Genomic DNA, 25039 nt, shown 5'->3' on the forward strand with positions numbered 1-25039 from the left:
AGTATGTGGCACGTATCCTATGGGTGACTAGGCATGTACAGCATGTGTCCAGCGTGTAAGACATGTGCGTCATGTGTCTAGCATGTGCATGGTGGGTGGCACATATGTAGCATGTGAATGGTGTGTGGCACATTTCCAGCTTGTGAGTGGCACTTGTCCATCGTGTTAGCTGCATGTGTGCGGTGCATGAATGGAGCATGTGTGGCACATGTCCAGTTAGTGAGTGTCGAGTGTTTGACAAGTGTCATATTTGTTTTATACAGGGTCACCGTGCTGTCAGAGTCCACTTCTGCCTAGAGATGTCAATATATTTCTCCCAATGAAGGGCTTATGCCCATGCCTGCTGTGGGCCAATTCTTTGTAGGCCTATGATTTTGTACAGAGTTGGCCTCCCCTACTTACCCTTAGGAGCAGATGTGGGATGTGACAGAAGCTTAAAATTCTTCATATTTTAATAGAAAATACACTGGGCTGTTTCTAGTAATTTTTTAACCCAAATACTTTTGTTGAGAACGACCCTTTACAATAGGTTTTACATATTAAGTTTAAAATAATACATTTAGGCGCAGACATCTATAAAAAAAAAATTTGTCTGAATACAAAGCATTGGTAAATGCTTCCTTCACACAATCAAAAGTGTCTGAGGGAATTTATCAATGTTTGGTTGCAAACAGGCCCAAAAGTCGCAATTTGCATTAAAAATTTCCACTTTTGGGTCTATTACATCTTAATCGACACATTAAAGGGGCGTGGCTTACAAAAAGGGCAATACCACTGCAACCTACAAATTTATTATAGTTTACACCAGAAAACTGGTGTAAATTTTTGCGGAAATCCGCACCAGCTACTAGATGCTTGGCATCAGGACCTTGAATGAGTAGCATGCTGAGGGGACCCGCAGTAGAGGACCCACTGTGTCAATTTGTTAAATGTCGTTTTCTGAGTCTGCGGTACATTATGTTGAAAGTCAATAAACAGTAGGTGGGGGCAATTGGCTAACCTAATACCAGGTGTTAAAGAGGCTCTGTCACCAGATTTTGCAACCCCTATCTCCTATTGCAGCAGATCGGCGCTGCAATGTAGATAAGAGTAAAGTTTTTTTTGTTTTTTTTTAAACTAGCATTTTTGGCCAAGTTATGACCATTTTTATATTTATGCAAATGAGGCTTTCTAAAGTACAACTGGGCGTGTTTAAAGTAAAAGTACAACTGGGCGTGTATTATGTGCGTACATCTGGGCGTTTATACTTCTTTTACTAGCTGGGCGTTGTGAATGGGAGTGTATGATGCTGACGAATCAGCATCATCCACTTCTCTTCGTTAACACCCAGCTTCTGGCAGTGCACAGACACAGCGTGTTCTCGAGAGATCACGCTGTGACGTCACTCACTTCCTGCCCCAGGTCCTGCATCGTGTCGGACGAGCGAGGACACATCGGCACCAGAGGCTACAGTTGCTTCTGCAGCAGTATGGCGTTCCCTAGAGGGGGGGGGGGCGCTGTATGGCGTTCCCTACAAGGGGGGCTGTATAGCGTTCCCTACAGGGGGGCTGTATGGCGTTCCCTACAGGGGGGCTGTATGGCGTTCCCTACAGGGGGGGCTGTATGGCGTTCCCTGCAGGGGGCGCTGTATGGCGTTCCCTGCAGAGGGGGCTGTATGGCGTTCCCTGCCGGGGGGGCTGTATGGCGTTCCCGGCAGGGGGGGCGCTGTATGGCGTTCCCTACAGGGGGGGGGCGCTGTATGGCGTTCCCTACAGGGGGGGCACTGTATGGTGTTCCCTGCAGGGGGGGCTGTATGGCATTCCCTGCAGGAGGGGGGCTGTATGGCGTTCCCTGCAGGGGGGGCGCTGTATGGCGTTCCCTGCAGGGGGGTCGCTGTATGGCGTTCCCTGCCGGAGGGGGCGCTGTATGGCATTCCCTACAGGGGGGCTGTGTGGCGTTCCCTACAAGGGGGGGCTGTATAGCGTTCCCTACAGGGGGGGCTGTATGGCGTTCCCTACAGGGGGGCTGTATGGCGTTCCCTACAGGGGGGCTGTATGGCGTTCCCTGCAGGGGGGCACTGTATGGTGTTCCCTGCAGGGGGGGCTGTATGGCGTTCCCTGCCGGGGGGGCTGTATGGCGTTCCCGGCAGGGGGGGCGCTGTATGGCGTTCCTTACAGGGGGGGTGCTGTATGGCGTTCCCTACAGGGGGGGCGCTGTATGGTGTTCCCTGCAGGGGGGGCTATATGGCATTCCCTGCAGTGGGGGGGGCTGTATGGCGTTCCCTGCAGGGGGGGGGCTGTATGGCGTTCCCTGCAGGGGGGGCGCTGTATGGCGTTCCCTGCAGGGGGGTCGCTGTATGGCGTTCCCTGCCGGAGGGGGCGCTGTATGGCATTCCCTACAGGGGGGCTGTGTGGCGTTCCCTACAAGGGGGGGCTGTATAGCGTTCCCTACAGGGGGGGCTGTATGGCGTTCCCTACAAGGGGGGCTGTATGGCGTTCCCTACAGGGGGGCTGTATGGCGTTCCCTACAGGGAGAGCGTGCCAGGTGCCGAAGGTTGTTGAACCCTGGAGTAGAGCATGCGTGTTGGACACTGAGTGTATCAACCACACATGCTCTGAATAGGAGTAAGAGAACATGGTACAACCCATTAACACAGTGTACAGTTACGTCATTTATGACATGACCGTACACTCAGACTGCCGGAAAACGGAAGTTAGAGCTTATGGATGGGGCAGAGGCGGAAGTTAGAATTTCGGGTTAGCGAGGCATCACATGATAGAAGATGAGATACACGGCTAGGAACATCTTTTCAAACGCAAGTACATTGCAAAAAGATTAGGTTTGACATGTTTAGTTTAACAGGATTGGATTAATTGGTTCCGGAAAATCCCTTTAATAGTGTCTTGAGGATACAAGTCTATGAAAATGACACAAGTTGCAGGAAATTTAGCAAAGTGTGTAATATGAGACACGTTTCCTTACTTCATCTTATGCCTGGGATACATACAGACCAATGTTTTGGTGCAAAAAATATGATATATTTGCACATATTATTCATCCTAGCTATACCTTTTTTCTAAACAGTTTTGAGGTGGGTATAAAAAGTGTCTAAAACACATAAAAAAATTGTGGCATGCCATGTTCTACATTTTTAGGGCTTGTCCACAAGTAATGGAATTGCTGCAGAAAATTTCTGCAACAATTCCACGGAAACTATCAGGATTTCCGCTGCGGAAAAACCACACCGTTTTTACTGCAGAAAATGGTGCGGATTTTGCTGCGTTTTTCTCAATGTTGGGAGATGGTGACATCTCCTCTGAAAAACACATCAATTCAGTCCACTTTCTGCAGCAGGAATTGACATGCTGCGGTATGAAAAATACGCACCACAGGTCAGTTTCTGGTCGGAAATTTTACGCAGCGTGTGGATGAGATTTGTTAAATCTCACCCACTTAGCTGCTACTGTATTATGCTGCATATATTCCGTCCACAATTCCGAATGGAAAATACGCAGCAATTCCGCTATGTGTGGACAAACCATTATGGTGTAATTTGTGACAGAATTCTGGCATATTTTGCTTAGAAAAAAGGAGGGCATAGATAGATTGTTCAGTCAGCTAGCTCCAATATATTATAGCAAGGCAAATTATCTTTGCTTTTTGGGTCTATTCTATCTGATATCTTTTCTTTATCCAGAGTATCAGGGAAAGTAACAAAATAACCTGAGTTAAGGCCCTTTTATACAGGCCAATGATTGGGCAAACAAGAGTTCATATGAACACTTGTTCCCGATAAAAAAAAACAAAAAAAAATACACTTTTTCACATTAAAAAATGTAAACAATATAAAAAAAACATAATTGGTATTGTTTTGTCCGTAAAAAGTCCAAACTACAGTATTAAAATATAACGTTATTTAACCCGCAGGTTGAGCGCTGTTTGGTGAAAAAATTCGAAGTCATATGTACCCCAAAATAGTACCAATAAAAACTACAGCTTGCCCCGCAAAAAACAAGCCCATACACAGAGCCATCAATGAAAAAATAAAAAGTTACGGTTCTCAGAATATGGCGACACAAAACAAAATATTTTTTTTATAACAAATTGTTTTTATTTTGTAAAAGTAGTAAAACATAAAAACCTGTATCAATTTGATATCACCATAATTGTACTGGCCTGCAAAATAAAGTTAACATGTCATTTTAACTGTAGAGTCAATGCCGTATAAACAAAATCCAAAGAACAATGGACAAATTGCTTTTTTTTCATGTCATCTTACAAAATTATTTTTTAAAGTTTCTCAATACATTATATGGTACATTAGGTGATGGTATTAAAAATGACAACACATCCTGCAAAAAACTAGCCCTCATACTGCTATATTGATGGAAAAAGAAAAAAAAACATGTCTCGTGGGAGGCGGGTAGGAAAAAATTACAATGAAAACTAAAAATGGCTGTGGCACCAAAAAGTTTAACCATACAAACCATACACTACACATAAAAAAATTGAATATGTCATGTTTTCCACTATAATCAATGCATTACAATTTGCAGAAATGTGTCATATTTAAAGAGGCTCTGTCACCAGATTCTCAAATCCCTATCTCCTATTGCATGTGATCGGCGCTGCAATGTAGATAACAGTAACGTGTTTTTTTTTTTTTTTAAAACGTTCATTTTTGGCCAAGTTATGAGCTATTTTATATATATGCAAATGAGCTTTGAAATGGACAATTGGGCGTTTTTTTTTTCGTTATGTCCAACTGGGCGTGTATTGTGTTTTTAACTGGGCGTGTTTACGTGTATGACTCTGACCAATCAATGACCAGTCAGCGTCATACACTCATCTCCAATGATTTACACAGCAGCGATCTGCAGCCGCATACACAGAGATTAACCTTAATCGAGTGTCCTGATAATGAATACACATGAAATCCAGCCTGGACGTAATGTGTATTCAGAATCCTGACACTTCTGACTCTTTTCTTTGAGATTTCCAGCAAGGGAAACGAAATCTCGTTAACCTCCGTAATCTCGCGAGATTACGCGTGGCTTGCGGGAATCTCACAGAAAAGATTCAGAAGTGTCAGGATTCTGAATACACATGACGTCCAGGCTGGATTTCATGTGTATTCATTATCAGGACACTTGATTAACGTTAATCTCTGTGTTTGCGGCTGCAGATCGCTGCTGTGTAAATCAATGGAGATGAGTGTATGACGCTGACTGGTTATTGATTGGTCAGCGTCATACACGTAAACACTCCCAATTAAAAACACAATACATGCCCAGTTGGACATAACGAAAAAAAAAACGCCCAATTGTCCATTTCAAAGCTCATTTGATTATATATATAAAATAGCTCATAACTTGGCCAAAAATGAACGTTTTAAAAAAAAAAACTTTACTGTTATCTACATTGCAGCGCCGATCACATGCAATAGGACATAGGGATTTGAGAATCTGGTGACAGAGCCTCTTTAAGTTTGTTCCCTGCAGAAGTTGTGTTAACTTCTTTTCATCAACAGTACATGTAATTTACCAAGGGGTACTGTATACACCTATACATTAAAAGAGAAAGAAATTTTTTTTAATGTGCAGCATGTACTCCTGGGAAGGCATAAAATAAATTAATTTTCAAATAACTGGACTTTTTGTTGCTTGACGAAAGACTGAAATATGAACCATTGTTATACTGAGAAAATAATAAGAGCATTATGTTTAAAGAAAACATGAAATATAAGCAGAAAGGTATCCTGGAGTTCTTCCATAAACACGTCAAAAGAATCAGCGGCATTCAGTGATCAGAGAATTCCATACTCGATGGAGTATGACTGGGCCAAGCAGGAATTCAGAATGAGCCTTCTCCGTGAATTTTCTGCTGATTGAGATGGGACTCCAGGCAGAAGTAAAAGCCCCAGGAGATCAAATTTACAGTTACAAAAAAAGAAGAGATATTCTTGTAGGATACAGTATAAAATGGCTTTACAATACACTTTATTATGAATAAATACAATGTGACATATAGAGCTTTTTAGTAGCAATACAAAGCTGTCTTACATAAACAATGTTTTCAAAATCTTTCATTTTCACAAGGACTAAAGCAAAAAAATCAGCGCAACATTTATAAAACAATTCCAAAAATGTGGTCAAAAACAAATATTTGGGCATAAGGCAGGGGTCAGAAGGGAAGGAGCGCCGTTTGGCTTTTCTAATGCAGATTTTGCAGGATTGGTTTCTAGGTGACATGTCACATTTGCAGAGCCCGAAAGGTACCAGTATGATAGAAACCCCCGAGAAGTGACTGCATTTGGGAAACTACACCCCTTGAGGATTCATCCAGGGGTATAGTGAGCATTTTGATCCAACAGGTGTGAATTGATTAGCATTGGGCAGTGAAAATACCAGTACAGTGGAAATCCCCCAAAGTGACTCCTTTTGGGAAACTGCACCCTTGAGGAATTCATCTAGGCCTAATTTGGAAATTTGCACTACATTGGTTTACAATTGTAGAGGCTCTGGGGTCAAATAATTAATTAAAACCCTGACGTGACCCCATTTTTTTTTTTTTTTTGAAACTACACCCCTAAATGGCATTTATCAAGGGGTGTAGTGAGCATTTAGACCCCACTGGTGTTTTTCTAAAATTATTAAGCAGCAGATGATAGAGTGAAAAATATATATTTTCCACTGATATGCCATTTCAATCCAGAATATGTTGTGCCCATACTGTGCCACTGGAAAATCTTATCCCATCTCCTGGGTCTGGCAATGCAATACATGTGGACGTAAACAGCTGTTTGAGCAGACTGTAGGGCTTAGAGTGCCATTTTGCCTTTCAAAGCGCAGATTTTGCTTAGTAGTAGTTTTATTTGGAGTTTTACTGATATTTCAGTTTATAATGTGGGGCATATGTAATTTGGGCAGAGTATATCAGGGCATAAGAAGGTGGTCTAATGCTGGGAAAATGTTTTGTTTTCCTGATACAATACGGGCGCCCTCACTTCCAGCAGATGTGCTGTGGCCCTCCCCTACCTGGTTCCCAACTAGGGTCTTGATAACCACTTCTTGAAACTGAAGGAATGTTTCCCTCTGGCCTGCACATCAGGATGGTTTTTCATCCCCGTTTTTCTAGAGCCATAACTTTTTTTTGTTTTTCTATCCATGTAGCTTGACTTTTTTTGCAGGACAGGCTGTAGTCTTTATTGGTACCATTTTTGGGGGCATACGACTTTTTGATCAGTTTTTATTCCATTTTTTGGAAGGCAAGGTGACCAAAAGACAGTGATTCTGGCATTGTTTTTAATTTTATTTTATTTTTACGGCAATACCAAAATTATACTTTTCTTTCTTATGTATTGCTGTTTTTGCACAATAAAATCCCTTTTTTTTTTTTAATTATTTGTTTTCTATATTGCTATATTCCAAAAGTCATACGGTTTTTATTTTTGCGCTAACAAAACTGTGTAAGGAATGTTTTTTTGCTGGACGGGTTGTAGATTTTTTTCTATTATTTTGGGGTCAATGTGATTTTTTGGTTACTTTTTATTAAATTTTTTGGGAGGAAATGTGAACTAAAGACAATAATTCTGGCATTCACCGTGCAGGTTAAATTACCTGATACCAAATATGTATAGTTTTTTTATTCTTTCATTTTCTCCAATGATAAAAGACTAATCATGGGAGAAAGGTGATTGTATACAGGAGGTCTGCACGTCAATTTATTCTAATATTCGCCAATTTGGATTCCTTCCTACAGGACTTTCCTTTGGAGGCGTTAAACTTTGTGCTGACACATAAAGTTTTTTATTTTTAAAGAGTCCTTCTAACTACAACTCCAGGTAACAGATATGGGGGCAGCATGCGAGCCCGCATATGCTAATATGTTCCTGGGGCTGTAGAAGATGGATATATTCTTCAAATGCTGTGTTACATGCCTCATCCACACACTCTAGACATCTTGTTAATAATATATTTAAAAAAAAAAATTCTTGCACTAGGAGACTTCAAGGCCTGCACACTTGATCGCCATAATACTACATTGCACTACCTACATAGTGCAATGTATTAGAGCTGCCAGTTAACACTGACAAGAAGCCTATAAGGACTCACATCCGGTGCGGCCTAATAGGCTTCCATACTTGGAAGACCAGGAGGCCAATGTTAGGCCTCCGGTTTCCATAGCAACCAGAGGGACTCCCACAATCTTGTTGCGGGGGTGCTAAACGGCTACAAACCCCTTAGATGTCACGGTTGGCATCTAAGGGGTTGATCGGGCGGATCAGAGGCTAACTCCGGTCCTGGCCATTACAGCAGGGTGTCAGCTGGAATATACAGCTGACACCCAACGGTGACAACGCAGGCTGAGTTTCTGAGCCCGCACCATCACCGCGGCGTAACTGTACTGCAGTTTGTGTGAAGGGGTTAAAGAAAATGTCAAATAAATATGCTGCCCTTGGTAAGAGCAGCATATTACAGAGACAGGTCTGTCCTACTCTTAGCCAAAATGGAAAAAAATATATATTGCTGTTTGGATGAAAGGAGAGATCAAAGCATAAATAGCTAGGAGTCCGATGTATTTATGAGTCTGGTCTGGGGTCTGCATATATGGGGTCTGTGGTCTGAATTTATTTAGGGGGTCTGGTCTGGGGTCTGTATTTGTTTATGTGGTCTGTCTTATAAAATGGGTGGTGCATAAGATAAAAAATGTTGTTGCGTCATACGACCCTTTTTTTTCATCTCTCTGATGTCCTTACTCAAAAGTTGGCAAGTATGCCTACAGTGAAGGAAATAAGTATTTGATCCCTTGCTGATTTTGTAAGTTTGCCCACTGTCAAAGACATGAACAGTCTAGAATTTTTAGGCTAGGTTAATTTTACCAGTGAGAGATAGATTATATTAAAAAAAAAACTGAAAATCACATTGTCACAATTATATATATTTATTTGCATTGTGCACAGAGAAAAAAGTACTTGATCCCCTACCAACCATTAAGAGTTCAGCCTCCTCCAGACCAGTTACACGCTCCAAATCAACTTGGTGCCTGCATTAAAGACAGCTGTCTTAAATGGTCACCTGTATAAAAGACTCCAGTCCACAGACTCAATTAATCAGTCTGACTCTAACCTCTACAACATGGGCAAGACCAAAGAGCTTTCTAAGGATGTCAGGGACAAGATCATAGACCTGCACAAGGCTGGAATGGGCTACAAAACCATAAGTAAGACGCTGGGTGAGAAGGAGACAACTGTTGGTGCAATAGTAAGAAAATGGAAGACATACAAAATGACTGTCAATCGACATCGATCTGGGGCTCCATGCAAAATCTCACCTCGTGGGGTATCCTTGATCCTGAGGAAGGTGAGAGCTCAGCTGAAAACTACATGGGGGGAACTTGTTAATGATCTCAAGGCAGCTGGGAGCACAGTCACCAAGAAAACCATTGGTAACACATTATGCCGTAATGGATTAAAATCCTGCAGTGCCCGCAAGGTCCCCCTGCTCAAGAAGGCACATGTACAGGCCCGTCTGAAGTTTGCAAATGAACATCTGGATGATTCTGAGAGTGATTGGGAGAAGGTGCTGTGGTCAGATGAGACTAAAATTGAGCTCTTTGGCATTAACTCAACTCGCCGTGTTTGGAGGAAGAGAAATGCTGCCTATGACCCAAAGAACACCGTCCCCACTGTCAAGCATGGAAGTGGAAACATTATGTTTTGGGGGTGTTTCTCTGCTAAGGGCACAGGACTACTTCACCGCATCAATGGGAGAATGGATGGAGCCATGTACCGTCAAATCCTGAGTGACAACCTCCTTCCCTCCACCAGGACATTAAAAATGGCTCGTGGCTGGGTCTTCCAGCACGACAATGACCCGAAACATACAGCCAAGGCAACAAAGGAGTGGCTCAAAAAGAAGCACATTAAGGTCATGGAGTGGCCTAGCCAGTCTCCAGACCTTAATCCCATCGAAAACTTATGGAGGGAGCTGAAGATCCGAGTTGCCAAGCGACAGCCTCGAAATCTTAATGATTTACAGATGATCTGCAAAGAGGAGTGGGCCAAAATTCCATCTAACATGTGTGCAAACCTCATCATCAACTACAAAAAATGTCTGACTGCTGTGCTTGCCAACAAGGGTTTTGCCACCAAGTATTAAGTCTTGTTTGCCAAAGGGATCAAATACTTATTTCTCTGTGCACAATGCAAATAAATATATATAATTGTGACAATGTGATTTTCTGTTTGTTTTTTTATATAATCTATCTCTCACTGGTAAAATTAACCTAGCCTAAAAATTCTAGACTGTTCATGTCCTTGACAGTAGGCAAACTTACAAAATCAGCAAGGGATCAAATACTTATTTCCTTCACTGTATGCCTGCCCTAGCTACATATGAATATAAATAGACAGTGCATTAGACGGTTTTCCATTAGACTATTAGTAGAAAATACAATTGAGTTAATTTACAGGGTTCCAGAAATACACATTAAGACATTTTGCATTCATAGGGGCCCTGAGAGTCAGACCCCATAGATCCAATTTTGATATGTTATACTAAGAATAGGCCATCAATATGTATTCCTAGAGAACCCACTGAACATAGTAAGCTACCTCAGTGTACAATGCAGAATAACATGCAAAAAGAGGAATAGTTTTAAAAAAAAAATCGGAGCTGAGTAAGGAAATATAATCATTTGTTCTGTACAGAAACAAGTAATTCAGAGGTTAATTCTTTTTATCTTACACAACCCAAGCAGTGCAGCAAATATCCTGCTGGGAGATGACATCAGCTAAATATTTCCTCCCTCAGTGGTATACCTAGGAATTGATTTCTTGTTCATTTCATACTGCAACCAGACATTTAATAACTGTATCAGCAAATAATATTTGGAAATAATTTAGAATTATATAGACTCTGAAAGTCAGTTTACAAAGAAGCGAAAACTCATATACTGTAGTGTATGTGGCAATGCCAAACTTTTGATAAACCCTTGCATCAGAACTCCATCCTTTACTCTTCCCATTAACTCATACATCAAGGGGGCAGTGAAAAATCTCAGCACAGGGATTGGGTTCTGGGGGGTATCCGGCTTAGCACTGCATATGTGGATCTATGGCTGGCACTCATTTTTAAGGGAACTTTGGGTCTAAAAACAAAACAAAAGGTAATTAATTACTCGCTGCTGTAAACTTTGCTGTGGCGCACAGTTTGCTTTCTCTGGAGGGGGAGTGGGACCTCTTTTAGGGGAGATTCACACGAACGTTGCGTTTTTGCGCGCGCAAACAACGCAGCGTTTGGCGAGCGTGTCAGCAGCGTGGGCAATGCGTTTTTGAACGATGTATGCGTGTAATACGCGCGTAAGACATGCGTTTTTCCCGCGCGTGGAAAAAACGCACTCAGCTGTTCTGTTTACGCAAGGCTTCAAAAGGGCCATTAATGCAATACCCCTGCTTCATGTGTGCACCTGTGTTAATTCATTTGTGTGCTTTGGATGCAACCCACTGTTTCTACCAGTATTTTAGTGAAGTTTGTCTGGCAGACTGCATTGATGCCACCTAGCTCTCTGGCCCGTGTGCTATTAGCATGGATGATATCCCGGAGGTTTGGGCAACGAGGTAGCCCTCTACGGCCACACCGGCGGAGATCAGGTAGGATGTGGGTTCACCCAATAGTGGCCCAACGCACCTCTAAAGGGCATTTTCATATCCTCTTTGCTGACCTCCGTCGTCACCCTGAGAAATTTCGGGCCTTTTGCCGCCTGTCTGTGCATGCCTTTGATATGCTGCTGGAGCTGGTTCGGCCTGGAATAACCTATCAGAACACAAACATGCGACGCTGTATTTCCCCCGAGGAGCGTCTCCTTCTGACGTTACGGTATGTGCAGTTTTGTGAGCCAGGTTACACCTTATTTTATGTCCTTAATGTCCTAAACTAACATGTTTTCTTTGTGCTTTGCTTGTATGAATTTCTGTAGTTTTTTGGCGACCGGCATTAGCTACCATGCCCTTCATTTTGAATTCCTAATTGGAGTCTCCACTATTTGCGGCATTGTCCCAGCAACCTGTGTGGTCCTGTGGCAGAGATTGAAGAGCAGCGTGATCCCTCAGCCTACGGCCCAACACTGGCTTCGCATAGCGCAGCAGTTTGAACGCGACACCCAATTTCCTAACTGTATTGGTGCACTCGATGGGAAGCACATCCGTGTGCAGAAACCGCCCCACTCTGGCTCTCGCTACTTCAATTACAAGCAGTATTTTTCAATAGTTTTGCTTGCGTTGTCGGACTGTAATTTCTGCTTTACCATCGTGGACATCGGGTCCTATGGCAGCTCGGCGGATGCACGCATTTTTCGCTCATCTAGAATGGCACAGCGTCTAATGTCCAACCAACTTGATGTCCCCGAGCCTAGCATCCTCCCTGGCACCAGCGGGCCACCCCTTCCTTATGTTATGGTTGCAGATGAAGGTTTTGCCCTCAGCAAACACGTAATGCGGCCATTTGCGCGGAGGGGCATGGATAACCGTAGGCGCATTTTCAATCAGCGACTATGCAGAGCACGGAAAGTCGTGGAATGTGCCTTTGGCATCATGACCAGCAAGTGGAGGGTCCTGATGACATCAATGCAATTGTCGCCGTCAAATGTCACATGCGTGATCAAAGCCTGTGTTGTGCTGCACAACTTTACCCGCATCAATGATGCCGCTCATGATGTGGAATATATGGGAACATCTGCACCCACCACCAGCCTGAGCCAGGCTGCTCGGCCTGGCCGGCCACCGACATGTGGGCAGCGAGTGCGCCACCAATTTGCCGAGTATTTTGCCAGGCAGGCTTGAGAAGTGACCTGCCAGAACGCTGCCATTTGAGTTGTGGTGAAGTTAATCTTATTTGAGAGAACGTCTGTTTATCCCTCAAGGCCTTTTTTGGTGGGGGGGGGGGTGTGGGGGAGGGTTAGGGACTCGCAAAACTTGAGGCCCCTTGACGTGGGTTGCGAGCTTAAAGCTCGGTAGGCGCTTGGAATACCCTTTTTAGACGGCAGGAATGCATGGACATCACATCCTCTTGTGGAAACTATGTATTTCCTGGCCTATATGTATGTGAGCGTTTCGGGGGGAGTAAAGTTAGTTCTGGCCAAACACTAACTATACTAATTACAGCTGAGTTCCTGGTATTCCAAACCCCTTCCGAACAACGAAGACCTCAAAGATGTGGTGGAGAAATCTAATACCGTCACAACCTCTAAGGCAACAGCACCTCCTAGCGGTAGAGGCAGTAGAAAAGGTGTGCAAGGTAACAAAAGGATTGTCCACACAGAACTTCAAAAAATCGAACTTTAGTAGCAGTCATGTTTGTGGCACATACTCGCCATATCATACAAATAAATACAGAGGCGGGAAAACATACCCGAACAAAAAAGTGCACCAACATGATGCATATACAACAAATTCCTAGCATGTCATCGATTTCTAACATGTGTCGGTAGAAAAAAAGAGCCCCTAAAGATTCTGATAGGCATGGGTCGGCGAGCTGTAACCCGACCGTTCCGCACCACTCTGCTGTCCCCGGCCCTGAGGAGCCTGTTCCTGCACAGCATATTGGGGTTGATACTGCGGGTGGTAACCCTGAGGCTGCATGTGAGCCTGTAAACTTGGCCCAGGTATGGAGTATTGAGGGAAGTGATGGACCGGCCCAGGCATTGGGGCAGGGGAGAGGTATCTTGGGGCAGGAGGGTATTGCGGCATCTGCGAGAAGACGGGGGCAGGTTGGGAGGGCCTTGGCACATGGGCACGCGCTGAGGGCATATATACACTACGCCAGTGCTCCAGAGAAGTAAAGCACCGGCCTGGACTTAGCGGGGGTGTCGCACAGTCGATTAAAGACAGCATATTTATTTGCAGCCGCACCAACCTATCCTCTGGTACCCGCCGCATCAAAGGTGCCATGCTCCGGCAAAAAAAATCGTGCTGGTCCTCATCGGCTGCACGGCGCAGGTACTCCAGAACACGGGCGTCCACCTGTGCAGCTGCGGGTGGGTTACCAGGACGTCTGCGGCGGGGTGCTGCTTGTCTAGGTTCCACTTGGTCCGGTTGTCCTGCTTCAGGCGCTGAGGCGACTGGACCAGGATCCTCTCTAGTGGCCTCCGGGGTGAGGGCGACCAGGGGAGCAGCGGATTCGGACGCCTGGCTACACTGGGGCCGTGCCTCCTCTTCTGAAGCATCCAGAGTGTCGCTAGTTCTATAATATAGGGGACACGTCAGTTGAGGAAACAAATGTCATGTGCAAACACCAAGGCGTTTTGGGGTATGTAACATGTTTGGAGGGTGACGTGGCCACAAAGGGACAACAACGAGTACTTACGGTCGCATGTCCATTATTTCCCGCAGGAACAACAGCTGGTCGTAGTACATGTAGCGCCGTTTTTGGGGACCACCATCTCCGCTACGGGCGCCGGATCCATGTTCTCGACGGAACTGGTCCCTCGAGCTGCGCCACCGTCTCTTTACATCGTCCACTGTATGATGAATAAGAACACATCATTGATTAAACTCAGCAGATGTGAGTGCGCACACAGACAGTGCATGTATAAACTGGTGTTATTAAACACACGTCTACACAAGAACAAGCCTAAGTTGATGATACTATATATAAAGATGGCACTGAACCGAAACGTTGGCAATGACAGGCAATTATTCAGCAGGGACGCAATATCCAATATGGATGTCATTATACACATCAATGGCGACACACAGATATCCACTCACCAATTTGTAGCCGGTCACGGGTGCGGCTGTCGGCCCACTCCTGCTCAAATAGCGCCTCTGCTATCTGCTCCCATGCTGCCTCCTTCAATGTGCGGTCATGGTACGACTCCGCATGGGTGTTCCAGACCTCCGGCCGCTCCTGAACTAACCGAATGAGCTTCCCAACATCCATCTGCCGAGGCATGCCTGCAAAGTGCTTGTGGTGCTTTTCCAAACGGTGTGGCCTCTTTTGCAAAACCTGCTGTCTAACCAACTTCCTGCTTTTCTGCTGGTTTCAACTAGTTAGTTCAAACTCATTTGCATTGAGACAACGTGTCCTGCGTGAAAAACGCGCGTTCGCAGCTGCTGCCAGCGTATGACATGCGTGATTTTCACGCACCCATTGACTTCAATGGGTGCGTGATGCGTGAAATACGCAGAGTTTTTGAACCTGTCGCGTATAGTACGCAGCGAACAAACGCTGCGCAAGAATCACGCACTGTTTGAACTGCCTCATTGACTTCTATAGTGCTGTGCGTGATGCGCAGAAAATACGCGGCCTGCACGCGCGCAAATCGCGCTCGTCTGAATCCCCCCTTACAGTGTAGGTATTGTAAACAGTCATTAAATACTCGCACTGATCCCATCCATGTATGAAAATGGCACTGACTAAAATCACTGTTGTGATATATTCTGGCCTGACCTTTTAAATCATATATATAAAATTAAAGGTTATTTCCATCAAATACAATTCTGATTCTATTTCTGATGACCCAGTGTCATGTCATAATTCTTATACGTAGTGTACGCAGTGTTTATAGATAGGAGAGCAGCTACGGGAGTCTCTGCATGTCATTCCTATGAGTTATAAGCACTTAATTGGCTGAGTATGTCCTAATGTCTTTGTATATAAAGATGTACGGGTGTATATATAATAAATAATAATTATTCATTAATAATTAATTATTTTAAAAAAATGCAATTATGGAGTTATGCTGAATATTTACATTTGTAATTGAAAGAACAAATAAGAAAAGACAATCCTGCAAAGAACAATTCAGTTTGTAATCGCACACACTATAAATAGATGCCTTATGAAAATATATTTCGAGCGATTGCGTGTAGCATAAAGGATATTGTAATGTATCAGTCTGAAGATATGCTACGACAATTGAAATTGCATTGCAATGCTTGAATGCTGCTAGAAGTAGTAATTTTCTCATACATTGCTTTGCTTCTTACTGTGCAAAAATACATAATACACTGTGAAAAGACATGTTAATGTATAGTTGTGCTATGCTTTCATGAACTATAGAGAAGGGGAAAATCTATATGGACTGCATTTTACCAGAAAATAGACGTGTGTATATATATATATATATATATATATATATATATTTGTATGTATACATATATATATATATATATATTCGTATATTGTGTATGTATGTATGTATGTATGTATGTATGTATGTATGTATATATATATATATATATATGTATATATATTATATATATATATATATATATATATAGAGAAAAGCATAGAACACAGAGACGGCACCAGGACTTCGGGGAGATTCACACGAACGTTGCGTTTTTGCGCGCGCAAACAACGCAGCGTTTTGCGAGCGCAAAAACCATTTGACAGCTGCGTGTGTCATGCGTGTCTGATGCGCGGCTGCGTGATTTTCGCGCAGCCGGCATCATAGAGATGAGGCTTGTCAACGCCCGTCACTGTCCAAGGTGCTGAAAGAGCTAAATCTTTCAGCACCCTCGACAGTGAATGCCGAACACAACAGCGAAAAACCTGTAAAAAAAAAAGATAAAGTTCCTACTTACCGAGAACTTCCCGGCCGTTGCCTTGGTGACGCGTCCTTGGTGACGCGTCCTTGGTGACGCGCCTCTCTTGACATCGGGCCCCACCTCCCTGGATGACGCAGCAGTCCAAGTGACCGCTGCAGCCTGTGATTGGCTGCAGCCTGTGCTTGGCCTGTGATTGGCTGGAGCTGTCACTTGAACTGAAGTGTCATCCCGGGAGGTCGGACTGCAGGAAGGAGACAGGAGTAATCGGTAAGTTAGAACTTCGTTTTTTTTTTACAGGTTAATGTATTTTGGGATCGCAAGTCACTGTCCATGGTGCTGAAACAGTTTAACTCTTTCAGCACCATGGACAGTGACTATCTCCTGACGTCGCGTACCGATAATTTTTTTGCCGGGATCGGCCAAAACGAGTTTGGCCGAACCCGGTGAAGTTCGGTACGCTTGTCCGGCTTCGCTCATCGCAAAGACACTCCGTTTGGATGTTCGGAAACAGAAAAGCACGTGGTGCTTTTCGGTTTTCATTCATCCTTTTCACTGCTGTTGCGCGAATCACGCTCGTCCCACGGAAGTGCTTCCGTGTGGTGCGCGTGATTTTCACGCACCCATTGACTTCAATGGGTGCGTGATGCGCGAAATACGCAGAGTTATTGAACCTGTCGCGCATTTTGCGCAGCAGACAAACGCTGCGCAAAAAGCACGGACTGTCTGTACTGCCCCATAGACTTGTATTGGTCCATGCGTGCCGCGTGAAAACCACGCGGCCCGCACGGACCGAATACACGCTCGTGTGAATCCCCCCTTCAAGTCAGATGGAAAGCAAAGTGGATTTATTCACCTCAGAAAAAACAGCAACGTTTCGGTTCAACAGGAACCTTTCTCAAGCCTGTTGAACCGAAACGTTGCTGTTTTTTCTGAGGTGAATAAATCCACTTTGCTTTCCATCTGACTTGAAGTCCTGGTGCCGTCTCTGTGTTCTATGCTTTTCTCTATTCCAAAATAAGGGGGAATTGATTCATCCCCAGGTGACGAGCACATGGCCTGATTTTTCTGTTATTGTGGAGTGCTGTGTTCATCTATTTGCAGGACTGTATATATATATATATATATATATATATATATATATATATATATATATATATATATATATATATATATATATATATGTATATTGTTTTTGACTGAGTAAAGTAGAGGGTTCATTACTCGAGGATAAGAAGACAAAATATTTTTCACTCAGCGGTCGCGGTTAATACTTCAGTAAGAAAATAGAAAAATGTATATATCTAGAGCAAACAATTATGCATCTCATAGAACAGAGAGCAGGGAAACAGCACTCAAAAATAAAGTTTATTCACCAAACATCCACCAATGCAATCTTTCACCTGCTCAATGGAGGCATTTTCAAGCTTGTTTGGTGAATAAACTTCTTTATTTTTGAGTACTGCGTCCCTGCTCTCTGTTCTTTGATAGCATAGCACCTGCCGTATTGGTTTGCATTGCCACAGTGCTGCTCCTATCTCTGCCTATTTTTTGTATATATATATAGATAGATAGATAGATAGATATACTGTGTATATATATAATATACACATACACACACACACACACACACACACACACACACACACATACACACACACACACACACACACACACACACACACACACAGTGGTTCTTGAAAGTTTGTGAATCCTTCAGAATTTTTTTATATTTCTGAGTAGAGATGAGCGAACCGGGACAACCGAACCCGGTTTCGGTCCGAGCTTCCAGAAAAGTTCGGTTCGCAGCAAATCCGAACTTCACCGGGTTCGGCCGAACCCGTTTTGACCGAACCCGGTCAAAAACATTATACAAATCGGCAGCCACTTATCTCTATCAATCACTGATAGAGAAAAGAGGCTGCTGATTAAAAAATAAAATAAAAAGCATTTCATACGTACCCGGTCGTTGTCTTGGTGACGAGTCCCTCTTCTTCTTCCAGTCCGACCTTTTCTGACGCGGCAGCCTGTGATTGGCTGCAGAGGCCTCTGCAGCCTGTGATTGGCTGCAGAGGCCGCGGCAGCCTGTGATTGGCTGCAGCGCTCACATGGGCTGCATCGTCATCAAGGAATGTCGGGCCGGATGTCGAGAGGGACGCGTCACCAAGGCAACGGCCAGGAGACCGGACTGGAGGAAGCAGGGAGTTCCCGGTAAGTATGAACGTCTTTTTTTTTACAGGTACTGTGATCGGTAGTCACTGTCCAGGGTACTGAAACAGTTACTGCCGATCAGTTAACTCTTTCAGCACCCTGGAAAGTGACTATTTAGGGTATGTGCACACACACTAATTACGTCCGTAATTGACGGACGTATTTCGGCCGCAAGTATCGGACCGAACACAGTGCAGGGAGCCGGGCTCCTAGCATCATAGTTATGTACGATGCTAGGAGTCCCTGCCTCTCTGCAGGACAACTGTCCCGTACTGTAATCATGTTTTCAGTACGGGACAGCAGTTCCACGGAGAGGCAGGGACTCCTAGCATCGTACATAAATATGATGCTAGGAGCCCGGCTCCCTGCACTGTGTTCGGTCCGGTACTTGCGGCCGGAATACGTCCGTCAATTACGGACGTAATTAGTGTGTGTGCACATACCCTTACTGACGTCGCCTAGCAACGCTGCCGTAATGACGGGTGCACACATGTAGCCACCCGTCATTACGGGGCCTCATGCACACGAGTCGACCATAAAAACACCCGTTATCACGGGTCGTAATTACGACCCGAAATAGCGGGCCCATAGACTTCTGTTAGCCACGGGTACCTTCCCGTTTTCTCACGGGAAGGTGCCCGTGCCGTTAAAAAGATAGAACATGTTCTATTTTTTTATTTTACGGGCCGTGCTCGTAATTACGACTCGTAATTACGAGCACGGCCGGCCACGGGCAGCGGGCCGCTTTTGCGAACCGTGCTGTCATTATAATTATAGCAGCACGGCCCGTAAAATAGAAAAATAGAACATGTTCTATTTTTTTAACGGCACGGGCACCTTCCCGTGAGAAAACGGAAAGGTACCCGTGGGTAACAGAAGTCTATGAGCCCGTTATTGCGGGTCGTAATTACGACCCGCAATAACGGGTGTTTTTACGGTCGTGTGTATAATGGGAGCACGGCTCGGAAAAACAAACGGCTGCCCGTGCTCATCTCCTGAAATACTCTGTGCTGCCTTAAACTCTGTGGACAGGTCAGGATCCTGTTTCTTTTAAATGCTGCACTGTAGCGCAGCCTTATATAGTGGATCGAGCGGGTTCCCCAGCAGCATTTAAAAGAAACCGTGTTTGTGTATGTGTGTGTTTGTGTATATATGTGTGTTTGGGTATGTGTCTTTGTCTGTTTTTGTTTTTATATGTGTGTTTGTGTATATGTGTGTGTGTGTTTGTGTATATATGGGTGTGTTTGTGTATATGTGTTTGTGTATATATGGGTGTATTTGTGTATATGTTTGTGTGTAGATGTTTGTGTGTGTTTTTGTATATGTGTGTGTTTGTGTATATGTGTGTATATGGGTGTGTTTGTGTGTATATATGGGTGTGTTTGTGTATATGTGTTTGTGTATATGTGTGTGTTTGGGTATGTGTGTTTTTGTTTGTATATGTGTGAGTTTGTGTATATGTGCGTGTGTTTGTCTGTTTATGTGTGTGTGTATATCTTGTTGTGTTTGTGTATATATGTGTGTTTGTGTATGGTTGTTTGTGTGTGCGTGTATATATGTGTGTAGGTGAGTAGAAGTATTGGTATTGTTCACATTGATAACTGTTTTTTTTTATGTTGTTGCAGATTTTGATGTACCGATTGGACTACATCTTCGATTCGTTGGACTACTGCGTAGATCTACGTTTTTTCAAATTTTAATAAAATGGTTAACGAGGGTTTTGTTGGGGATTTCTTATTTCAATAAAAAAGAATTGTCTTTGTGTTTTTTTTTTAACTTTATTAGTGCCTAGATAATGGCAGTTGGCTGATTGACAGCATCCATTATTAAGGCGGTACTTAGTGTTAGCCGGTGCAGAGGCTAGCACTAACCACCCATTATTACCCCGGTACCCACCACCACCAGGGGTGCCGGGAAGAGCTTGGTACGATCCAGTACCCGACCATCTGTTGTGATGGTCGGGTACTGGGGCGGCCGTAGGCTGGTATTATGAGGCTGGGAAGGGCCAAAATCAGTGGACCTTCCCACCCTTGTAATGCTAGGCTGCTGCTGTGTTGTATCGGGCTGGTTATAAAAATGGGGGGGACCCCCACGTCGTTTTTTTTTTTGAATTTAACAAATTTAGCAATAGACGGGTCCCCCACATTTTTAGTAACCAGCCATATACAAGGCCGCAGCAGTCTGGCATTACATGGGTGGGAAGGGCCACTGGTTTTGTCCATTCCCAGGCTAATAACACTGTGTTGTATGTGGCTGGTTATGATAAATTGGGTGGAACCCCATGTCTTTTTAAAAAAAAAATTAAAATAAATAAATAATAAAAAAAAATGACGTGGGGTCCCCCCCACTTTTATAACCAGCCAGATACAACACAGCAGCAGCAGCCTAGCATTACAAGGGTGGGAAGGTCCACTGTTTTTGGCCTTTCCCAGCCTCATAATACCAGCCTGCGGCCGCCCCAGAGCCCGACCATCACAACAGATGGTCGGGTACTGGATCGTACCTGGCTCTTCCCGGCACCCCTGGTGGTGGTGGGTACCGGGGTAATAATGGTGGTTAGTGTTAGCCTCTGCACCGGCTAACACTAAGCCTCGCCTTAGTAATGGATGTTGTCACTCAGACAGCGGCCATTACTAAAGTGGTAGTAATAAAATTTGAAAAGAAAAAGACAAAGATATAGATAAAATATTTTATTGAAATAAAGCACCCCCAACACAACCCTCATTAACCATTTTATTGTAGAAAAAAAATGTCATCTAAGTAGTCCTCGAAACCGACGTAGTCCAAACACCAAACCTGTAAAAAAAAAAAAAAAATGAAATAAAACGTCGTAGGCTTAGATTCAGTTTAATGTGTGATACTGACTGTTATACCATGTATAGAAGCCTGCCGTGAAGTTGACTTAGATACAGGGCGCCAGCAGACAGTATCATACATGGCCATACAGACATATATACAAACAAACATACATGCAAACATACATACATACATATATACAAACAAACATACATACAAGCAAATATACATACATGCAAACATACACACATATATACATGCAAACTATCATACATACATACATACATACATACATACATGCATACACACACACATGAAAACATACATACATACAAACAAACATGCAAAGATACATACATATATACAAGCATGCACATATATATATAAACATACATGCAAACATACATGCAAAAATAAAAACATGCAAACATACATACATGCACATATATACATACATACATGACAACATACATACAAACATACATGACAACATACATACATACATGCAAACATACATACATACATGCAAACATACATACACATGCAAACATACACACATGCAAACATACACACATGCAAACATATATACATGCAAATATACATACAAACATGCACATGTATACATACATGCCAACATACGTGCAAACATACATGCACATATATACATACATGCATGACAACATACATACATGCAAATATATACATGCAAATATACATACACACATGCACATATATACATACATGACAACATACATACATCACAACATACATACATGCCAACATACATACATACATACATACATACATAAATGCAAACATACATACATACATATATATACACACATGCAAATATACATACAAACATGCATACATACATACATACATACATACATGCAAACATACATTCATGCAAATATACATACAAACGTGCACATATATACATACATGCCAACATACATGCAAACATACATGCGCATATATACATACATACATGCCAACATACATACATGCCAAAAAAAAATAATAATACGTTCATACTTACTTTCCTCCTGTCCGGCCTCCAGCGATGACGTTTCATCCATGTCGCCGCTGCAGCCTGTGATTGGCTGCAGAGGCGGTCACGTGGGATGAAGCGTCATCCTGACGTGCGTGACCGCCACTACAGCCTGTGATTGGCTGCAGCGGCGAAAGGGATGAAACGTCATCGCTGGAGGCCGGACAGGAGGAAAGTAAGTACGAACGTATAATTTTTATTTTTTTATTACATTTAAATTGTATTTTCCGCCCGCCGAGCATGTACTGTCAAGGTTGCTGAAAGAGTTAGTGCAGCCCATTAACTCTATCAGCACCCGAGACAGTAGCATTCTCGGCGCACGTAAGTGACAGGTTCGGTCCGAACCGAACTTTTTTGTGAAATTCGGCGAACTAGCCGAACCAAACTTTTGATAAGTTCGCTCATCTCTATTTCTGAGTAAATTTGATCTAAACCTACATCAGATTTTCACACAAATCCTAAAAGTAGATAAAGGGAACCAAATCAAACAAATGAGTAAAAAATATTAGACTTGGTAATTTATTTATTGAGTAAAATATTGCAATATCACATCTCTGTGAGTGGTAAAAGTATGTGAACCTTTAGGGTATGTACACATGGCTTACTTTTAGCCGTTTTTCGGGGGGGGGTAAACGCCTAAAAAAACGGCTCATATATCAGAAGCTGAACACCACCAAACATCTGCACACAGATGTCAATGCGAAAAACTGCGTTTTGTTCCGGTGGGGCAGTTTTTTACGTGGCCGTTTGAAAAAACGGTGTGTAAAAATACACCCCGTAAAAAGTTGTGCATGTCACTTCTTAAGTCGTTTTTGGAGCCGCTTTTCATTGTGTCAATAACAAAACAGCTCCAAAAACGGACGAAAAAAAACGCCTCGAAAAACGTGGTTTCAAAAACGGCTAAAAATCAGAGGCTGTTTTCCATTAAAAACAGCTTCATATTTTACATCCGTTTTTCATTTAGCGCGTGAACATACCCTTAGAATTAGCAGATAATTTGAAGGGGAAATTAGATTAAGGTGTTTTCAATCAATGGAAGGACAATCAGGTGTGAGTGGGCGACCTGTTATATGTAAAGAACATGGATCTATCAATGTCTGATCTTCACAACACATGTACCTTGTGGAAGTGTATCATGGCACGAACAAAGGAGATTTCTGAGGACCTCAGAAGAAAAGTTGTTGATGCTCACTAGACTGTAAAAGGTTACAAAACCATCTCTAAAGAGTTTGGACTCCACCAATTTACAGTCATACAGATTGTGTACAAATGGAGGAAATTCAAGACCATTATTACCCTCCCAGGAGTGTTTGACCAACAAAGATCACACCAAGAGCAAGGCATATAATAAACCGTGAGGTCACAAAGGAACCCAAGGTAACCTCTAAGCAACTTAGCTAATGTTAATGTTCATGAGTCCCCCCATTAGGAGGACAATGAACAACAGGACGCAGATACGACTGAGTCCTATAGTATGTAAAGGCCTCCCGGCGCTAGTCACAGGGGTGTTTCCTGGCACATGGTAACCCCGTCTCTATGCCCCCATACCAAAGTAGTTTTGTTGTGGTTTGTGCTGCGATTTGTGGCAAAAAAAATGACAAAACTGTGATATGGTTTTATTCTTTGGCGGTCATGGGCCCTCAGGGAGCCTTGGGTCCCGAACGGCCACCGTAAACGGCCATATGGTAATAGCTGATTTTGCTGTGGAAAGGGCAACCATTTATACATTTCCCCTTATAATTCATAGCTGGCCAGTGTCGACCAGTGACAGACCTGCATGTTCTTAGCTGCTCTCCTCTTCTTAGCTGCTCTCTACTTAGCTGCTCTCTTGTTTATAGCTGCTCTCCTCTTCTTAGCTGCTCTCTTCTTAGCTGCTCTCTTGTTCTTAGTTGCTCTCTTGTTCTTAGTTGCTCACCTCTCCTTAGCTGCTCTCTTGTTCTTAGCTGCTCTTCTCTTCTTAGCTGCCCTCTTCTCCTTAGCTGCTCTCCTCTTTTTAGCTGTTCTCTTCTTTTTAGCTGCTCTCTTCTTAGCTGCTCTCTTCTTCTAAGCTGTTCTTCTCTTCTTAGCTGCTCCCTTCTTTTCAGCTGCTCTCCTTTTCTTAGCTGCTCTCTTCTTCTTAGCTGCTCTTATCTTCTTAGCTGCTCTCTACTTCTCAGCTGCTCTCCTCTTCTTAGCTGCTCTTTTCTTCTTAGCTGCTCTCCTCGTCTTAGCTGCTCTCTTCTTCTTAGCTGCTCCCCTCTTCTTAGCTGCGTATTTCAAAATGAAAGGAGAAGACATCTCCTCTGAAAAACGCAGCAATTAAATCCACTTTCCGCAGCAGGAATTGACATGCTGCGGTATGAAAAATACGCACCACAGGTCAATTTCTGGTCGAAATTCTTACGCAGCGTGTGGATGAGATTTGTTAAATGTCACCCACTACGCGGCTACTGTATTCTGCTGCAATTTTT

The 25039-nt window shown here is 43.4% G+C and overlaps 1 protein-coding gene across 1 annotated transcript in view; it reads right to left on the minus strand.

Annotated features, from left to right (window-relative positions):
- Positions 1 to 14943, minus strand: part of LOC142674893 (uncharacterized) — a 67652-nt gene extending 52709 nt beyond the window's left edge. The window contains exons 1-3 of the mRNA XM_075847227.1: positions 14747 to 14943; positions 14343 to 14496; positions 13893 to 14219 (exon numbers count right to left, since the gene is read on the minus strand). Coding sequence (XP_075703342.1) covers positions 13893 to 14219; positions 14343 to 14496; positions 14747 to 14930 — 665 coding nt within the window. The 5' untranslated portion in view covers positions 14931 to 14943. The remainder of the gene's footprint in view (positions 1 to 13892; positions 14220 to 14342; positions 14497 to 14746) is intronic.
- Positions 14944 to 25039: the final 10096 nt, after the last annotated feature.

This window comes from Rhinoderma darwinii, chromosome 1 (genome assembly GCF_050947455.1).
Source record: "Rhinoderma darwinii isolate aRhiDar2 chromosome 1, aRhiDar2.hap1, whole genome shotgun sequence".
Lineage (NCBI taxonomy): Eukaryota > Metazoa > Chordata > Amphibia > Anura > Rhinodermatidae > Rhinoderma > Rhinoderma darwinii.